Source organism: Plectropomus leopardus, chromosome 19 (genome assembly GCF_026936395.1).
Source record: "Plectropomus leopardus strain MGB_pleo_1.0 chromosome 19, ASM2693639v1, whole genome shotgun sequence".
Classification (NCBI taxonomy): domain Eukaryota; kingdom Metazoa; phylum Chordata; class Actinopteri; order Perciformes; family Serranidae; genus Plectropomus; species Plectropomus leopardus.
In genome coordinates, this window is record NC_142194.1 from 16,040,989 (window position 1) to 16,062,219 (window position 21,231).

The 21,231-nt window shown below is 40.0% G+C and overlaps 1 protein-coding gene across 1 annotated transcript; it reads right to left on the reverse strand.

Annotated features, from left to right (window-relative positions):
* Positions 1-1,810: 1,810 nt before the first annotated feature.
* Positions 1,811-20,008, reverse strand: LOC121959281 (speckle-type POZ protein). Its single transcript, XM_042508525.2, has 10 exons — positions 19,857-20,008; positions 10,997-11,200; positions 10,791-10,912; positions 9,566-9,717; positions 9,265-9,392; positions 8,986-9,163; positions 8,766-8,821; positions 7,358-7,480; positions 5,896-6,038; positions 1,811-3,562 (listed from the first exon to the last, which is right to left on the reverse strand). The coding sequence occupies exons 2-10, from the start codon at positions 11,072-11,074 to the stop codon at positions 3,418-3,420; spliced, it is 1,125 nt and encodes a 374-aa protein (XP_042364459.1). The 5' UTR covers positions 11,075-11,200; positions 19,857-20,008; the 3' UTR covers positions 1,811-3,417.
* Between the last annotated feature and the right edge of the window lie 1,223 nt (positions 20,009-21,231).

Below are 21,231 nucleotides of genomic sequence, written 5' to 3' on the forward strand. Positions count from 1 at the left end.
GCACTCCACCCTTTTCCGGCTGAGAACCATGGCCCCGGATTTGGAGGCGCTGATTTTCATCCCGGCCGCTTCACACTCAGCTGTGAACCGATCCAGTGAGAGCTGAGGGTCGCAGCTTGATGAAGGCAACAGGACCACATCATCTGCAAAAAGCAGGGACCCAATCCTAAGGTCACCAAACCGGACCCCCTCAACACCCTGGCTGCGCCTAGAAATTCTGTCCATAAAAATTATGAACAGAATCGGCAACAAAGGGCAGCCCTGGAGGAGTCCAACCCTCACCGGAAACGAGTCCGACTTACTGCCAGCAATGCGGACCAAGCTCTGGCACCGGTCATACAGGGAATGGATGGCCCATATCAGGGGGTCCGATACCCCATATTCATGGTGAACCCCCCACAGGACTTCCAGAGGTACACGGTCGAATGCCTTCTCCAAGTCCACAAAGCACATGTGGACTGGTTGGGCAAACTCCCATGCACCCCCAAGGATCCTGCAGAGGGTCCAGAGCTGGTCCACAGTTCCACGACCAGGACGAAAACCGCATTGCTCCTCCTGAATTCAGGGTTCAACTGTCCGGTGGACCCTCCTCTTCAGTACCCCTGAATAGACCTTACCAGGGAGGCTGAGGAGTGTGATCCCCCTATAGTTAGAACACACTCTCAGGTCCCCCTTCTTAAAAAGAGGGACCACCATACCGGTCTGCCAGTCCAGGGGCACTGGCCCTAATGTCCACGCAATGTTGCAGAGCCGTGTCAACCACGACAGCCCCACAACATCATGGGCCCTAAGGAACTCCGGACGGACCTCATCAGCCCCCGGGGCCCTGCCACCGAGGAGGTTTTTAACCACCTCGGCAACCTTAGCCCCAGAGATGAGAGAGCCCATCCCCGAGTCCCCAGGCCCTGCTTCCTCACCGGAAGGCGTGTCAGTAGGATTGAGGAGGTCTTCGAAGTATTCCTTTCACCAATCCACAACGTCCCAAGTTACGGACAGCAGCGCCCCGTCCCCACCATACACAGTGTTGACAGAGCACTGCTTTCCCCTCCTGAGACGCCGGATGGTGGTCCAGAACCTCTTCGAAGCCGTCTGGAAGTCGTTCTCCATGGCCTCACCGAACTCCTCCCATGCCCGGGTTTTCGCCTCGCGACCGCTGTAGCCGCACTCTGCTTGGCCTGCCAGTACCTGTCTGCTGCCTCCGGAGTCCCACAGGCCAAGAAGGCCCGATAGGACTCCTTCTTCAGCTTGACGGCATCCCTCACCGCCGGTGTCCACCAACGGGTTCGGGTATTGCCATCCTGACAGGCACCAACCACCTTACAGCTGCAGCACAGGTCGGCCGCCTCAGCAACAGAGGCACGCAACATGGCCCACTCGGACTCAATGTCCCCGCCTCCCCCGGGACATGGTCGAAGCTCCCCCGGAGGTGGGAGTTGAAGCTCCTTCTGACAGGAGACTCTGCCAGACGTTCCCAGTAGACCCTCACAATGCATTTGGGTCTGCCAGGTCTGACCGGCATCCTCCCCCACCATCGGAGCCAACTCATCACCAGGTGATTGGTTGACAGCTCCGACCCCCGCACCACCCGACTGTCCAATCATGATGGGTGGGATGGGTGTTTCAGGGGGAACTCTCCTACTGCACAGACTCAAGCTCCAAATAATGTCACCATTGCAAGATGGCAGCAGCTGTATCAGAGATATTTTAGCTTCACTTAAGCATAGCGAGGTTACGTGGAGACGCATTGTCCATCTTTATATAGTCTATTCTATAATAAAAAAATAAATAATAATACTAGACAAAGTTTGCATAGCATTCAATATAAAATAGTTGTGGTTTAATCTTTTAGGAACAAAAAATGGCAACAACTAAGTGTCACTTCTCATAACCAGCAATATCTACAGGAAAGAAACAACGGTTCCTTCTATCAATTACCATTTTCCACCAGGTTAAAATGATAACTTCAAATGTATTTCATGTGGTTTGCCTTGGTGTGCATTTTTTCACATTCTGTCTATTTTTGAACATTAAAACGTGTTCATTTCAGTTTCATTTCCCCTCAGTCTTCATGCCTGCAAAGAAAACATCTGTCCCCGTGTTTTTTTTTTTTCAATTTCACTGTTGAAAATGCTTTTTGTTTACTAAGCTTCAAAAACACTAGTGTCTGTACAAATTCCTATGAAAAAAAATAGACAGTTTTGAGGGAAAATATGATAAAAACAAATATGATATGATATCGTAAAATATCATTAACTTGCCTGATTGAATCCTAATGTTTTCTGAAACCATTTGTTGAGTCCTGGTTAGTTTGTCCATCGACAACTTGGACTGAATCTTCTCTTAAGGGCTACAAAGACAGATCCACACACAAAATACAATTTCCCCAAGAATGACATCCAGTTGTGCGTTGCTATTTTCTGTCCTTTCTACACAGTTTTTCCCCTGGCTATTTAAAAAATTAAAACGTACGTAGATGAAGCAGAGTTCTGGGAGTACATGTGTTGTCTCTGACACTTGTTGATAAATCTTCTTAAAGGGTACTTGTTCTTGGTGGTCCAGCTGGGTCATTAGTCCAAGAAGCTTGCTTGAGTGTGTGCTTGCCTACAGTATTTCTACTTTACTGCTGGTAAGGGTTGACTAAGGGTGACCTGTGACTTTAGTGCAATGTTTTCCCAAGTTTTTTTGGGAGAATAAATGATAATTTTGTCCCATATCTGCTTTTTAGACTAGCCCTTGGTTATCTTTCTCAGGTGGGAAAGGGGCTTGTAGTTTTTAACCAACAGGCCCTCTTCTTCCTCTTCTGTAGTCCCTCACAGGCCCGTGTGTTCATTAGTTTGGGGGTTTCTCTGACTGCTCTTACCCCAAACACTAAGAACAGAGCAGAACAGAGCCTTACAATAAAATAGACAGCTAAAGACTTAATTTGTCTGCGTTTGTCCTTTCAGCCTCTGTATTTCCAGACAGTTGGCTCTTTTTTGGGTTGTTGTGTCCTGTCCTTCCTCCCAAACGGATTCCAAAGTAGGAACTAACAGGATGTCGAGGGATTTAGCTTTCACACACGGAAAAGAGCACAATGTCAGACCTCACTAAGCCAGAGCCGAGGAGAAAAGGGGAGGGGTTTGTGGGGTTTTTTTTGTAAACAACAAACATCCACTTCACAAGCCCACCTGCCCCTCTCTTCCACCTCCTCCTTCTTCTTCCCTCCATCTTTAGAAGAGACTAAATACAGCAGGTTTGGATGGGACAGAAGGGGAGATCTGGGGAAGGCTGTAGGTAGTGTAGTAGGTAACAGCGAGGGGAGAGTTTGTCCCTGTGTGAGGGGGGATCTGTGTGTCTCTTTATGTATATGTATGTTTGTGTGTGTGTGTGTGTGTGTGTGTGTGTGTGTGTATATGCATGGGTGGAGACCAATTGCTGTTAGGATTGTTTGAGGCGCTTGCGTGGGGGTCCGAGGAAAGGGCACTGGGCTGAAGCCAGGGAACGGTAAGCTTCAGCCACCAGATGCGGATGAGACGCCACCATGGACTTCCAACCGGCTGTCTCCATCACCTCTGCAGCATGGCTGGAGGACAGAAACAAAAAGCATTAGTTTACAGAAAATCTATTTGCATAGCTAGTATCAGGGCTAAGTCTCCACTGATTTCCTGAATTGATTCAGTTTTGATTCTCAAGGTCAAAAAAAGGTTGTCCAAAAGTCATAGTACGCAAAAGTCGTTCAAAATGGCACAAAAAAGTCATATTATGACATGTTGTCCAAAATACCACAGAAGTACATCATATAGTATGTCGTCCAAAATAGCACAAAGAAAGTACATAGTATAAAAGTACATAGTAAAGTATGCCACCCAAAATGCCACAAAAAAAGTCATACTATTAAGCACGTTGTCCAACATAGGATAACAGTGTCATACTATACTATGTCGCCCATAGTAGTACAAAACAAGTTGTACTATACTATGTTGGCCAATATATGCCAAAAAAGTCATACTATAGGGGTGCTTGGTGGCTCAGTGGATAGACCGGGCTCCTCATATACAGAGGTTGTATACCTGCCACAGCGGCCGCAGGTTCGATTCGGCCCTTTGCTGGGAGTCGCCCCCTCTCTCTCTCCCTGTTTCATACTCAAACTATCCTGTCAATTAAAGGCAATAAAGCCCCCAAAAATATTTTAAAAAGTCATACATTAGTATGTTGTCCAAAATCACATAAAAAAGTCATGTCATGTCGTCCAAAATACGCCAAAAAAGTCATACTATACTATGTTATCCAAAATAGCATCAAAAAAAGCACAAAAAAACTCATTAAGTACAATGTCATCCAAAAAAACACACAAAGTCATCTATACTACGCCATCTAAAACAACAAAAGTTGCAATAAAAAGTCAGAATAGCACAAAAAAAGTTATTTTATCGTATGTTGTCCAAAGTAGCACAAAAAGTTGTAAGTACAGCATGTCGTTCAAAAAAGTCGTACTATATCAAGTCATCCAAAATAGCACCAAAAAAATCTATCTACAGTATGTCATTGAATAAAGTCATACAATACTATGCTGTCCAAAATGACACCACAAAGTCATAGTTTGTTGTACAAAATAGCACAAAAAAGGCATACTATACTATGTCGTCAAAATACCACATAAAGTACATAGATACATACATACGAAAAAGTCAGTGTACTAAGTCCTTCAAAATAACACAAAAAAGTCTTAGTATAGTATGTTGTCCAAAATACTACAAAAACATTAATAGTAAAGTACGTCATCAAAAATAGCACCAAGAAGTCATACTATAAAAGTTAAGTACCAAATATTCATAAAAAGCCCACTACAGAGTAAACATCTTATGGTAAAACGTATTAATAATTGCTCATTTACACCTAATAGTAATGTTGATGAGCCAACTTAGAATTGATAGGCTGTTACCTTCATTATCAGGTTTTAATGTTTTGCAGCTCCAGATAAAAATGTTTCTTTTGATAAAAAAGGTTGCTGACCCCTGGATTGACCGCTGACATCCCTAATTTGAGGACAAGATGACTGGACTACACAGAGCGTTGCCGAGGTGGGATTTTCTTTTTAAATCGGTGTGGACGACAGGCATTAACACAGTAAGAGTTATGCATTTTAAAATGAAAACTTCTTGTGGATTCTAGTGGCCCACAGAGACTCACGTTATGTGATCAGCTCTTCTGATTTACCTTTACAGAGACCACCAATTGAATATCAATATAACAGTAAGTGGCCAATTGATCAGAACTTTGTTTCTTCTTGTTTGCCTATCCCTGTAAGCTTTTGTGAAGCTCTGATCCCGTTAGTGGGGTCTTGGTTGGTAATGACCCACATAAGACACAGAAAAGCAGACAATTTGAGAACCAGAAAATATTTTTTCCTGAAACAATGAAACCATTATCTTTTTGTGATAACTATTAAATTGATTAATCAACTAATTGTTTCCTACGTATAAATATAAATGATGAATCTTCTTTGTTGATGGAGGGGAATAATCTGAAGGAATATGTGTGAGGTAAAAATCAGTTCAGACAAATGCTCAGACTTATTACCACACATTCATCTGAGGCAACAGATGAGGTGACGGCAGACCTGGTGAGGAGTCGGACTGCCCTGATCCCTCAGAAAGCCTCGCCAGGGTTTAATAATATCAGACAGACCACTCCATGAGGGGACATGTGAAATTGAATTATTAACTGTGACACCAAAAGATGAAGCGAGAGGGTGAGACTGAATCCTGGTACCATCAGTAATGATGCCAAGAGAAAGAAGACATGTAACAAACGGACACAAAAACAGAGACAAAATGTTCAGAGGGACTCTTGAAGATCTGTGAGTCTGTAAAAAAGAAGCTAGAGACCTAATTATAAGTGATGACGTGAACTTACTAGTTGATGAAGTCGACAGCCTGTGTTTTGAGCTGGTCGGCGCTGTGCAGGTCGGCCAGGATGAGGATCTCAGCAGCGTTTTCCACAGACAGACTTGTGCACAGCGCGTCCTCGCACATGACCTTCAGTCTCTCCAGAGCGTACTGAAAAAGAGTGGACACAAGATCAGTAAACTGACTGTTTTAATCACTATTCATGTGGTTAGGTGATATTTGGTGATATTTGCAAATCTTGTTTTAGCATTGAAAATAATTATTTTTGTCTTTGCATATCCTGTCTCCACTTTTTGCTATTTTTAATGGCAATATTTTTATTTTTACATTTTTAAAGAATTTAGTAATTAATTTTACCTTTTATATATTATCTCTTTACTCTTCACGTAAATCTGTATCCTTTATAATGTTTTTATATTTCATTGCTCTGTAAAGCACTTTGAAATGAGCCCGTTGTATAAAATGTACTACACAAACAAAGCTGCCTTACCATTTAAAATTACAGTAAAAAGTCAGACTGTGACCATCTACTATGAAAATGTAGTAGTTAAATGCTTATAGTGGTCATATGTTTATGTTTATTATATCCAGCTTTGCTGTTTTAGCAGTTTCTACTTTAAGAGCTATGCAAAAATTCCTTGTATGTGAACATACTTTGTGATTAAAGCTGATTCTGAAACTGCGCATCAAAGGTCTGTCTTCAAGTTTGTGTCAGAAGAGTGAGATCAGTTTGAAATCATCAAACTGTTTCTTGAAATCCTGATGGCTTATTGAGCTAATTGGTTCGGCGGATACTGTGCACTCAATCCATCTTATTAACTTTTCTTGTGAGAATATCTGAAAGCTCACAGCGTATGCTGCCAACAAAAATAATATGCAACTCTTATCACATTTAATACAGACAAGACACTAATTTTGACATCTTTAGTAACGTATGGTACAGCTTTTATACAATGGATAACATAAAATGAGTAACATTAAAATACCCAGAGACAGACAACCCAATACGAGAGACTGTATCTGTCAAGTAACGTTGTCTAAAAGAAATACTTCCCCTGCAAAATGCTGCTCGCATGGATCCCACACTGTAACTATTTTCTTCGATGGAGTATATACACAATGATTAACACTCCACAGCATTAGCTATTACTTTGGCCCAGTCCAAATCTGCAATGTGAGGCTGCCTGAACCCTGTAATGAGGAAATCTCAACTGCCAGTCAGTTTTTGTCTCGTTTTGCTAATGGACACATTCTGGCGATTTCGTCATAAATGAAATGTTTGAAATGTTAGCAGCCATCCTGAAAGTGCTCACTATGTGATGACGGCTCCACAGGCCACACCTGCAGCAGCCGCAGACATCAGAGCCTTGACATGCAGACTCTAGACGTTTGTGCGTGGTTCCAGTCTTGGTTTCAGAACCGTCACATCCCTGTTTGTATTGTTTGTATATGTTATATATAAGTATTACCTTGTCAGCTGCTGCCAGCAAGTCATCAGCCATCTTGTCCAGGTTGGGAGCCTTGTCTGTGTAAATGAAGCACATCATCTCTTTGAAAACCTCCGGCTCAACGTCGTTGATTTCCACGCGGTTCTGTAAGAAACAGGTGAGGAATAGAAAAAGGTTAAATTCAAGCTTTAACTGCAACATGAGCTTCAACTACAGTTTTTTGTAACACTACAAAAATGATATTTGACAATGAGTGATGGTGAATAAACAATTTAAATTTGTAGATAATGCTGTATTAAAAAATGGAATGTAAAAAATTAAAGTACATATCATTATCATGGGGCTTTAAATCTCTACAAAGTGTATTCATGATATTTAAATAATCAGGATACATGTTATTATTATTTCTATCTTTTGAGCTTCCCTGGTCATCTTGCTGGGCAGCTGTACTTTATTTGAGAAATTTGTGACCACAGTAAGAAATGCATGAGATAATACTGCAAGATTAAACCACAACGTAGCAACACGATCAACCTTTAGTGTAAATGTTGCGATGAAGATGAAAACTGAATGACTTGATGACTGCTTCAGGTTTAAGGCTTTTAAATTAAAAGAATTAAGAATGTAATCTTTGGGCTGAAATCAGCAGAGATCAAGAATGTGATTATGTGATTAATTCTTGTGATTGTGATTTTAAATTGTGTTTGCCAAAGCTTGAAAGGATAGTTGACATTTTTTTAGGAAGGGTTGCTTAAACTGAGACAGTGTATTGCATACAGTACATGGTGGTAATCCACTACTGTGGACGGAGGCAAAATATATATTTTTAATATATAAGAGCAGCGCTGGAAGGAGCCTGAGATCTAAGAATTTCATTGCAAATGGCTGGTTCATTGTAGTTTTTGTATACATGACGATAAAATTAATGTAAACCATCTTTACGACTTCCTGTGTTTAAACATAAATTAAAAACATTTTCTTGCCTGTATTCTGTCAGTTGCTTCTCACACAAAATGTGCTCTACACTTCAAATACATGAATGATGACTAAGTGATATGTTTTATTCTTTGGAAAAGTTTACAACATAAAATATAAAATGGCCTTGGTTAAAAAAAAAACAACATCTGGGCAGCTTCTCCTGCAATTTCATTTCTTACAGTCACATGTGCACGGATGAAAAAAAGCAATTCTCTGCTTCTGCAGCTTTGTCAGTGAAGGATGAATCCTGACCCCCAAGTACGGCAGGACAATTTCATTTCAGGTGCGCTATCATTCTGTTTCACCAAACAGCTCTGTGCTGCAGCCATCTGACAGCGCACAATCCCTCACTCACTTCAAACGCAGAGGGGAAAATCTGAGCAGTTTAGCACCTGAGGAACAAAACAAATTTATTTCAAGGTATAACAAAGCTGTGAGACCATGGGCTCACCTTTTTGCTCTCCTCCATCTCGTGTTCAAACATGGCGCTGAATACAGGGGAACGTGCTGAAAGCAGTTATACCGAGAGATGTTAGGACAACAGCAAAAATGTTAATGTGTATTTGAGGTCTCAAGCAACAGCCATAGGATAAATTATTATTATTATTTTTTTTTTTTTAAATTGAAGGACCAAAGAAAACATATGGGTTGTGTCTAACCGATGTCTGTACCTGCCAAGATGGCTTTGTGGGCCTGAAACTCCTGTCCAGCCACACACAGGGAGCAGTCTGTGAAGCGGGAGTTTTCCCACAGGCCCCCCAGCTCGTCTGCTAGCCGGCAGTCAGGGACCTTTACCATGTTCATGGTGTTCTGCCCAGATATGTTAACCGAGTCCTGCACCACACTCACCTGAGGGAGGGAAATGAAATCAAACTCAACACTCCAAAATACATTATAATGAGAACAGGTAGAAACCAAGAAGAGTTAAACACAAGGACTAGGCAGCGTACCTCACAGAACAGCGTGAGCTTGTCGTCGGGTAGAAGACCGTTAGCCTCATCCAGGAGGAAGTCTCTCCGGATAAACTTTTTAAAACCCCAGTCTTTCCCCTGGACAAAGCGATAAGCCCTCTGGCTTTCTGCAGACAGCCGGGACGCACAGAAGTCAAAACGGTAAGTCAAATGAAAGGTGTGATTTTAAAAAAAGGGCAGGCCAAAAACACTAGCCTCCACACAGGGGTGTTATATCTACAATACGACTCTTTCGTGGCCTCTATTGCAGGTAGAAGTTCATGCTACCCAGCTGACTCACCCATGGCTTTGGTCTCCTCTCCCTTGGCGTTGAGGATGGAGAATTTGAACTTGGCGCGCACCTCTGCCTTCGGACAGCTGACCAGCAGCAGGTAGAGAGACAGGTAGTCTTTGCTCTCCTCATCTAGGCCCTTAGGATTCACTCGCAAACACCTGGTGGGAGGATGGTGCAACAGGTGAGATCTGGACTGGACTACTTATCTGCCCCAAAGTGCACAGGTTACACACCTGGCCAAATTCATGATTTGTAAAGCCCAGTTCAGACGAATGATTCTCAAAGATACAAATTCATTTTAATACGTTACACAGTAAAGTTTCAGTGGTGTGAACTGGTCATTTATTCAAGCCAGCTGCAAACTGCAACTCAGCAGGTCAAATCGCCTACAACTGACTTTAGCACGTCTCTAATTGCCAATCGGCCTGTAACAAAGTCTACTGCTCAAGTCAGTTTTCTGTTCGCAGACAACCTCTTACTGCTGCAATTTCTGATAACACTCAGCCTCATTTACTTCCTGGAGGCTGTAGGCACAGCGGTCATTGTTCTCGCCTACTAGAGATGCAGCTGTTGGAAGTATCTCACTATCTCTATCCTCACTCTTGTTTCAAGAAGTCATAAATTATATTCAGTTACAAAATAAGCCTGAAAAGCTGGAAATCAGATCAGAATCACAAAGTTCTAACTTGGTGTGAACTGGCAGGATTTTATTACTGTTGCACTGCAAGTAGTTGCAAGTTTCCACTCGTATCATCAGGAATCTTTGGCCTGAACTGGTCTTCAATCTGTATCCATGTTTTTGGTTAAGATAAACAAGTACATTTATGATAAAAACAAAACTATTTGTGGTAAACCCAGCATTTTCTCCTAATTGCTACTGGACATGGTGGGCAAACTCCTGTTTTTCTTGTTGCACATGTAAGGCAACTATTAGAAGAACACTAATTGTTTTGATTAGTTCACAGTAAACGGATCACTGTGTCAGCACGTGTCACTCCGGTAGCCAGTTTTAATTATAAAACCAAGGTTCTGCTATGAGAAATTATTTTGTAAGGTGTGATCTCTCACGTGTGTTTGCTAAAGGGATCAAAATGAATGTCGATTAACTTCACAGGACAGTGCCAGTAATAACATTCGTGTTGAAACACTAATCAGACAGAGTGGGACAGTAAGACTTTGAATTCTGGATATCTGAATATGATGAATCGGAGCATTTTTCTTGCCCACCCACCATTTCAGCTTGTCATTGGCCCCAGAAGAGAAGGTGGAGCTCTTTATGACCTCGCCCATCTCCTCACGACAGAAGCTGAAGTTGTTGATGGTCCACATGTAAGAGAACTTAACCACTTTGATCTGCCAAAGGAAAATACTTTTAGGAGAGCTTACACTTCTTAACTTATTTGAGATTACAGACAACAATGTTAGTGGTCATTTTACCTGTGTGTAACACCAGCTCTCGGCCACGGGCCCGCTGGACATTTCCGCAGGGGGAGGGGGACTCGGGACTCTTGACATTGCCAGCGTGACAGAAGGTGTCGGGGGCAAGAGGGTGAGGAGAAGGGATCCGTCACTTCCACTTGTCAATGTTCAGTGCTGACGTCCATCTGCATCAGTACACGCCAGATGGAAGCAGTTTGCCCCCTAGAAACAGACAATGTGTGTGTGATTAGTTGATTAGACCAGAATGTAATTCTCATCTCCTTGAAACTCCCATTTAGCCTGAAAAACATTCTTCTAAAAAGAGGCTGCAATCACAGAAAAACATTTTCAGAACTGCTCATTGGGATGCAGCACACAGGCACTGTATCTTTCATTAATCCAGTTAAGATTCGATATCATTTAATTCATGCAGCCACAGTGCCTGCTACTGAGGTTTGTGGTGTTGTGGCTAGATGAATTGTCCCTGACCCAGTGGGGGACAGCAGGAGATCGATGGCCCATGCCTGTTCTGAGATCAATAGCCGCTGCAATTGCAATTAAGTCTCAAAAATGAACTGTAAATAAACAAGCTGCCTCCGAGGACTGCGGTGGGGGTTGGAGCCTCTGACCAAAACCAAGGTTCCCAAATTACCTTCAAGTCACACAGACAGAGGAAGCTGTGCAGATCTGTGACACACTCTTCTCTCCTCCCATACACACACACAAACATCAGCAGCATGCACATATACTGTCAGTTATTGAGCCTGATACCTGGATCTCTGTGATCATGTAATGCCACAAAATATTCCATGCACCGTATTATAAATAATAATAATAAACTTTATTTATATAGCACTTTTCCTAACAATGTTACAAAGTGCTTCTCAGACAAGCAACAGATATAAAACAAGGCAGCAAAAAAACAACAGTAAACTAAAGTGCAAACAACACAGTGATCATAAAATTAATACTGGATAATTTGTATCAAGGGACATTATTAGGACAGGTTAGCAATTTAGAAAGAATGAGGAAGAAAATTCAAATGACTGCAGTTGAAAAATGACGGAGCATTAAGACATTACCCCATGAAAACTGTACATTTAGTTTGATGTAAAAATGTTATTATTAACCCCATATTCGATATCAGCAGCATTAACAGATATCATGATGACATGATACCAGATTCATACGCCTTTTTCATCTAGCTGCAAGGTCAGCGGCCAAAGTAAGTTTTCACTCCTATGTAACACGAGTCAGTTTCTCACACTGTTAATCTGTGGCCAATTATTTTTATACTGTTCCAATATCGTTTTTTTCTATTTCACCATCTCTTCTCTATTTCCAGATTCCTCTAACCCATCATTCATTTGAACCTCCCTCTCACACCCTCAGCCTTTAATGTCTCCATCCATAAACTCAATTTGGGTCAAAATGCAGCATAACAAATTGTGACGGGGGAGCTGCGAGCTGAGCTTTCTGCTCCTGATGATTACACTGAATGGAGGTGATACATTGACAGTGATGCTGCTTAGAGGCTGTGTGAATTGTAACATCTGAACAGACTGCAAACTGGAAAACACGCTTAACAACACACTTTCACAGATTCTAGTGGCGGTTAGAGCTACAGCAAACTTACAGCCTTCAAAAAAACATTTAAAATCAAATTTTAACGTCAAAATGATGAATGTGAAGAGCGCTTTAACACGACACGTACATTTATGCACTTGTGGTCGAGGCATACAAGGTGCTCCTCAGTTAATCATTCATACACACTCACACACCAATAGCATAACCCATCAGGACCAGTTTGGGGTTCAGTATGTCAACCTCCTGCTACCAAACCGTGTTTTTTTGCGGAAAGGAAAAATGTACGTACACTTCTTTCGGCTAACAATCCCACGATGCAATTTCTTTGCATTTCATAGACGCAAATACATGTTGGATAGTATTTGTGCTTAATAGGAAATTGTGATCACCTCTATGATCGTCTATATTTTCTGCACAGTGACAGTGTAGTATAATTGCTGGCATCGTTCTATCCAATAGAACACCTTTTTGGATGGGACAGGATGTTCATAGCATGAATACCCTGCTAAACACTCAGCTGGAAACGAGCGATTCTGTTAAATCACGGAGAAAAAAAAGCCTGTTCTCGGGAAAAAAGGATTGTTCCTGGGAAAAATATGAGTATAACTGAGAAAGTATATCGGAACATTAACACTTTAACCGTGCGTCTCTTAATTCAAGTCCAGATATTTAGTCTAATGTGACCTCAATGAACTAAAAAGAATATTTGTTGTGTTACCACTGTTCCCATTACAGTACTGCATCTACCACGAAGCAATCCACATCTGAAGCTTAGTCCAGCCCAGTTTCAAGACCGTCTTTAAAAAATCCAATGAATAAAGAACCAACCAATCTTCTTGATTCTTTAACTGTGGCAACTGGTAAGATGGACTGAGACAAAGATAAAGGAAGGGGCTACAGGGAAAGAAAATGAAAAGTAAAGTGATAGAGAAGCCAAATGGAAAAACAGGTGGCGAATGAAAGATGGGCCACCGTCTGTGGAACCATTTGAAGAGATAAATTGCCACAAAAAGTGGTTAGATGGAGCCAAAAGAAAATCAAACGGAGGTATGAGAGAGAAATCAAAAACAGATTATTGGACAGGTAGACTCTGATTAAGATGCAGGCTGCACTGAAACAGTCCCAGGACACAATGGTTTGAACTAAACACAGATTTCAGTCCATTAACAGTGAAATAGCTGAACCCATGTCAGCTGTAAATGATAAAGTTACAGCAAACCTCATAATTTTCACAAACTGTGTCTGTTTAAAGCCTGCCGTCACGCACATGTGCATCATCAAATCAGCTGACGCTCGAACTGGAGTGCCCGTGTATTCTGACCTTTTTGGTAAATGCAGTGAAACAACATGAGGGTATATATTATATAAATTGGATTGCATTCAAAGGAAGTATAAAACTAAATGAAGAAATCTCCCTCAACTGTGTGGAAAATTACTTTATTCTTTAATTTTGAATCGCTGGAGAAAAATCTTGACAATTGAAGATAACACTGACTCCACACGGAATCAAATCAAGCATTTTTACTGTATTAATTTGGGAAATAGACAAAAATCTGTGCCACAATTGTGCAAGTTGACATATCTACACTTCTAAATATTTAAAGTCCGAGTAAAGTGAATTCAGAGATTCAGTGATTGATGAAAACATGTTACAAAGACCCTTTTCTATATAGTACTGAATTGTGGAGTTAGACGGTTGACTGTTTTTTCACAATTTTCCTGTTTTAAGATTTTTTTTGCGGGCCTAAAACCATAGCTCAGTGATACAATGGAGCTATACTCCACAATTCGGCTTCATCGCAGCAAACACAAGAAAACTTCAGAGCTAAATAGCTAAGAGTTTGGGACATTTTCCTTTAAAATAGAAATGCACATAGCTATTTCTATAAATTGTCTTCTTATTACCAAAGCATTTATCAGTAATAGTTGAGCTGAAAAACATGAATGTGTGTGTTCCTAAAATTTTCAGTTAGGAGCAATAGTGCTACTAGTGGAAAAAAGTTGGTCTGGAGCCCTGTGGAGGATGGCGAGTCTCGAGAAAAATATGCATGCATGCAATTCAATGCAGTTTTATCACTGCATTGAGTGCAGCCTCGCTGTTGACAGTTCACACTCTTTACACCGTGTCAGAGCTGTGTTAAATTACAGCTAATGTTTCATCGCATTAAATGCAAAACATGAAGCGGCTTTCACTGTGAAGGAGCCACAATGCAGTTAACAGATTAACTTTAATTCTGTCTCTCCCTTCATGAGACTTTTGGTAACAACCTACACCAACTAAACTGTGGAAGACGTATGGATCAACAACATTTTAGTTTCCAAAAACAAAAGACCAGCACAGGTCAAAGGCAGCGTAAATTCTAGTTGTCATCTGAACTTTCACCAGACAATCTATACACTTATCACCCGTATACAATGATTATCTGTGTCCCAATAATCTGAGCAAGGGTTTTCAAAAGGTTAAGGGCTCCAATCAAAAAATCAATCTAACAGCAGACAGCAAAACTATTAGAAAATCTATTCAAAATCCAGGAGATAGTAGAGGAAAGGAAACAATCTAAGAACTGTTTGATCATCGTAGTTTTAGTGAGAAGAAAAACCTTTTTCACAATTCACCGTTAATTGTGTGCAGACAAATCAGACTGAACTTCACAGCAGTGTTTAACACCAAGGTGATATTTGTGGCCACAATAACACAGAACTAAATATGCTTGCCCCGAAAACAAAAATCCATCTAATTAAAATGTATGAATCTGTGGAGATATGCAGTGAGGTCGCAGTTATGACCACAATGCTTTTTTCCTGACATATACACTCCCCGACTGAAAAAAGGAGAATCAATCTCTGCTCTGAATTAAAGACTGAAGGTATGGAGGCATTTCAGTCGGCAATTTCCAAGGGGGATGAAGAAACTGCAACCCTTGTCGAAGTGTCAGTGAACACAATGTCTATTTCCAAAGCTTCGGTCTTTGAGGACTGCAGTAAGCCACAGACAAACCTTAAAACTATAATTGGTACAGGGACCAGGGATCGATTGCACAGCGCGTGTTGGGCCTCTGTGGGAGTGATTTCATATTCTGCCCTTGGTCATGGTGCTCCTCCTTTCCTAAAAACTCAATCTCAGAGAGGTATGAACTATTGATTTTGCTACAGCGATCAGCTTGCCTCGCTCTCATCCCTGACTTTGTGCAGACCCACAAATACATTGAAGGGGATTTGAGCAGGCAAAAGAGCATTAGCAACCAGGCTTCACCTCCTCCCTGTACTTCCTCACTAAAACCCTCCTCTCTCCACCAGGCAGAGGAGGTTAAAAGGAGGGACCTCAATGCATATCTAATGTCTCCAGTCACCTGGTTCACACCATTTACACTTGACGTGCTGACCTCTGGCAGCAAAATACTGCAAGCAGTGCAGTCATTAATGCTCTAAACAGCAGGTCTTTGGGAGCATTTGAGGAGCACTATTATGTTTTTCAGTGTTTTCATGTAAGCTTTATCATAGATCAGTGGCTTCGCTTTTTTTTTTGCAACAGGAAATTATCCTTGGGAAAGTAAAAAAGCCATTTTAATATTGTGATTTTCTCAAATTAGTGCTGGGCGATAGGGAGAAAATCCAATTTTACAATATTTTTGCCCAAATACGTCAATATCAATATCGAAACAATATTGTAGGGTTGCAGTCACAAAATATTAACAGTGATGTTTTTGAAAAATAATCATCAGTAATGTGGATATGAAGCAAACAATAAATATCTAGAACAGCAGAGCTCAACAATAAAGACTGGACCAATGTAAGGGGTAGGCGGAAAAAATCCACACAGCATAGTATCAATGGCTTATTTTTTACTCCACAAACGATTAATAGTGCAAATGCAAATTTTACTTTTAGTAGCCTACCAAAATAATGAAATGCATTGCTTTTTCAGTCCACAATATACATTTTGCAAAACATTTAAAATAGTGATAATATTGTATTGTAACTTCTCTCTGCTAGCTGTCTTTACATGTGCACTGCATGGAGTCAAATTGTTTTATTGCTGACTTTGCGCTTCCTTCTCGTCTTTGTTGAAAGACGCACATTGCAGTGTCCATCGAACACTCGCATGAAAATGGCGGCAGGTAAAATCGAAGTTAATGAGGTGAAGCGCAGGTGAGCATTTTAATTATCCTGGAAACTGTAGTTTAGTTGAGTGGCGTTTGAGGATATGGGAGGAAATCGACATGTATTGCAAAGTTTGCTGCAAATTTGAGAGCAAGGCCAGCAATATGGGGTTGCTTTTATTTTCAGGTTAGGATTTTTTATTTTTATTTATTGTTCTTTATATTTATTAAGGGTTGAGAGAGAGGTAAAGCATAATGTATTTCATTGCATCTAATGTACATTGTACTTTTTAATGTATAAATACACTGGAAACCTAAAGGCACGTGGATCGAATGAGCCGTGGTGTTATGGCAAGAGATGTTTGCTGCATTGCATCTATGAAACACTGTGTAATGGATCTTTTTCAGTTACTTTAAGATTACACCTGACAGTTAACTTCGGTCTTTGTTGTTAGTTTATATTAACTAAAAAAAATTCTATAGGGTCAGGTAAAAACTGACTTTGGGTAAGGAGATTTCTGACCCACTTGCCCAATTCAGCACGTGAAAAAAAAAAAAACATAAACACTGAACCTTGAACAGTCTGCTAAGTTCAGAAAATGGCATCACTTTATTGTAATGCAGCCTTTAAAACCAGGACAAACCAACACTTGAAATACTAGATATCCAAACGCTATGTCGATATCTACTGTTATATCACTATATCAATATAATATCCATTTATTTCACAATCTAACTTTGAAAATGGCTACTATTATAAAGTTATCTGATTAGCCTACACTTTCCATTTACTGCTGAGTTGAGTAGTCAGCAGCTTGAAAAGGCACCCAACAATCTGATGGCTAAAAGTAAAGGACAGACACATTGCAGACAAGGACTGTATGATGTTTCAAACAAAACTGATTAAGTTACATTAAGCAACATTAAGTGTAACAGACCCTGTTGTTTTTTAGGAAATCATGATGGGAGAAAGTCTTTGCTTCTGGGCCTATCTGTAATTTAAAAAAAGTGCAACTGTATCATATCAATGTCCACATAGCAAAAAGCTCCATCGCATACACCATAGCACACGAAAGCCGCCAGATAGGAACAAAATACAATTTACAACTACTTTGTTTTAGTCTCTTATGTAGGCTTAAATTCAAATTGTGACTGACTGTCATAATACAAATGTTATTATCAGTCAGCACCACTGTACAGCAGACAACTCTTTCAGGTGAATGTTTATGCCTGCAATTACAAGATCCCTCTGAATACCAACATGAGAACTAATAAAGTGTTATGACTCCTGGCAAACTTGGACTGAGCTTTTTTTTTAAGTTGCACAAGTGCTTTAGGCAAAGAGATCTAACGTCAGAGTTCCAGTAAGGGAAATTTTGGATATAAAAGTTTGTGACTCACTTCCGTGATACTCAAATTTGATCACACGCATTGTTCAGTTGAAAACTGTTTCAAAACTTTAGCCGTAGTTCATCATTTTCAAAATTAGATTTCTTTTTTTTACACCACGGACAAAATGCGCACACGCAGTGGATTTTACTTTGGGTCATCACACTAAAGGTGAGCTCAGCTAAACTGAGTTATGTCTGCACAGTATATCTGGGAGGCAAAGACACGGACTCAGGAAAGACTTGAATTGAATTGTAGCCCATTTTAAATCTGCTGTGTGGCAGCACTTTGACTTTCAATATTAGGCAAAAAAATATAGAAAAGAGACAAGAATAGACTGCAAGAACTGCAAGAAAGCCAGACAAACCTCCCAGCTACATTTATGTTCAAACGTATCCCAAAACATCTAAATATTATGTTACAGAACAGACATACAGAGTCTCCTTTCAGCGAGAAGCCATAACTTCAGGATGATACCACTGCTGTGGTGTTTGGTCTGTTTCCAGTGAGCTTGACTCATTCATACCACAGTGTGTGCAGCGATGAACCAATACAGAGCAAAAGGAAAAAACACTGCTCACTCCCTCAGGGTCACACCTCATTTATCTTATCACTTTCTACTCAAACAATCATCATGACAGATGGTCAACCAACTGGTTTCTGGGAAGCTTGAGAAACAGACCATAACAACATAAGCACTTGAAGGGCTAAACACGCTACATAAAAACATACACTGCAGTACATTAACCCTTTAACACCAGCATGGACATCACTTTTCTTGTGCTGCATGCAGACACATTTCACAAACATTTAAACCTCTTAAACTTGATTTCCTTTAGAAACATGGGAAAAACATAACAAGCAACTTGGTAAGACATGTCCTGCAAACTGCAAAAAATAAAAATAATAATAATAAAAAAAATGGTGACAAGGAAATTATCTGATGTGATGTGAATATATATACATATATTTCTTTATTTTTCAATATTTAATTTTTTGGCACTTTCTTGAGGTCATTTTCTTTTCTTTTTTTTATTGCTTTTTTCCCCCAAGTAATTTTATTGTTAATTTTTGTGCCATTTCTTGGTAACTTGCTCGTCGCCTTCTTCCCATGTTTTTATTTAAAGAATCAAGCCAATATGCTGAGGTTTCAAAGGGTTAAATTACTTAACTGAAAACAAAAGATTAAGGTCCAGAACATAAATCATCTTGTTCCTAAAATCCATTGACCAAATATTATATGTTATCTGTAACATAAAAATAAGTAATAGTTAGAAAAAAAATGTTTTTTTAATGTACCGTTAAATGTAGCCAAGGTAAACGTGTGTTGTGTGTTTTTTGTTTCTTTTTTAAGTTAAACTCTAAAGCTTTAAATAATAGTAGACAATGTTGGGGACTGAAACTGACACTTAGCAGTAAATGTAGGCGGTGACAGTAGCAGGTACTTAACCTGCTAACAATACAGATAATCGACAATAGTACATTACTTTATATTGTCCCTTGACTTTGTCTGCGTATAAACACCAGTGTGCTCACACAGAAAATAAATCCCAGACAGCGATGAAAAGTTGTGACTCTGTTGTAAGAACATAAATACCGTAAATTATCCAGACAATCTGACGATAGCACGCCAGCTAACTGGTCGAGCTAGTTAGCTAGCGGCTAACCTAAGCCAAACAAAAAGGTCGGACAAACTGCCGCATATGTGCCACTAAAAATACGACATGGCAGCACTCATCGAGTGATTTCAAGTCTTTAGTCCGCACATTTCTGCTTTCTGTTAAATGTATCGACCGTCTTACCTTTGTGTTTGGTTAAATTATGACGCTAGCTGTACGGGGTCTTCTGTTGTTGTTTGCCAGCAGGCTAGCTGTTTGTGGAGCTGGCAGACATGGAGAGTCTCGTGAAGAGCGCCCCCTGCTGACTCGGAGTAAACTTACATCTCATTAAGAAAACGAGAAATTCTTTATTTTTTTATTATACATTATTGATTTTCTTGTCTTTGCTTGTTTGTAAGAGGAGAGGATCAATAACTAGAAACAGACAGTGTTGGTAAAGTTACTTTTGAAATCCTATAGGTTACAGACTGTGGTGGAATGTAATAAAGTAAATTTACTCAGATACTGTGTTCAAATACAATTTTGAGGTACTTGTAGGCCTTATTTACCTAAGTATTTCCATTTTGTGCTCTTTCTATTTCTACTCAACTACATTTCAGAGGTAACTATTGTACTTTTTACTCCACTACAATTATTTTAAAGCTCCCATTACGAGTTACTTAGTATGTTTAGATTTTGTATCAATAATCTGAATTTGCAGGTATTGTATATTCTTATAGATTAAGCTGCCGAGCTCCACCTTTACCAGTTGAAACATTAAAGTGATGACCACACAACTGTATAAATACCTACAATTTAAAAAAATAGTTTATAACTTTGGCTTTTAAGTGTCTTTATGCACTGTAGGATAATTACTTTTAAGTAAAAGATGTTTATATTTTTTGTCTGTCACTTGTTACATATTACTAGTTATCCTGTTAAAAATGTAATAAACTATGTAACTATTTCAAAGTAAAGTAACTTATTACATTTGATTACTTTTCTAACAAATGTTTTAAAGGGCTATAAATCTGAAGAGAAACATAGGTGCATAAATGTTGTCCTCAAATTTGTCGATTTGTCCACAGTGGCCCTAAAATAAAAAAAATAAAAAAACATTACACATGAACAGGTCATTATGTATTTTTAATTAGAGGATGGGAATCTCATGGAGACACTGGTTTAGATGGGATAACTACGGAGCAATGACTCCGGCCAGAGAATCGGGTTGGAGAGGAAACTTTAATATTAGAAGGCAGGTTTACAAGAATGGCCATGTGTATGTGGTCTTGAAATTAACATAAGAAAAAGATGTCCTGAAAACTTATGTCTCACAACTACAGGCTAGAACTTGAACAAACAGAAAGTAAGCATGCTAACAGAACTTACAAGGATTAGTTGTTATGAATTTGCCCCATCTGGTGGACATGGCAAGGCACTGGACAGTGTAACCTGCCAGGATTTTCCCTGGAAAATCCCCCTGCAAAAGTGATGCATTATTTTCCAATATGCTCATAAAAAGACTCTAAAGCAGCTTTTTGTGCATTTATGTGCCCATTCTGTAAACTGCATAATTATT

Bases quoted from the DNA above. Each gene is read 5' to 3' on its own strand.
- LOC121959281 (XM_042508525.2), bottom strand. From the start codon at position 11,074: ATGTCAAGAGTCCCGAGTCCCCCTCCCCCTGCGGAAATGTCCAGCGGG. The intron at 9,718-10,790 runs GTGGGTGGGCAA...TCCTCCCACCAG, and splicing joins GCCAATGACAAGCTGAAATG to GTGTTTGCGAGTGAATCCTA. The intron at 9,393-9,565 runs GTGAGTCAGCTG...GGCTGTCTGCAG, and splicing joins AGAGGAGACCAAAGCCATGG to AAAGCCAGAGGGCTTATCGC.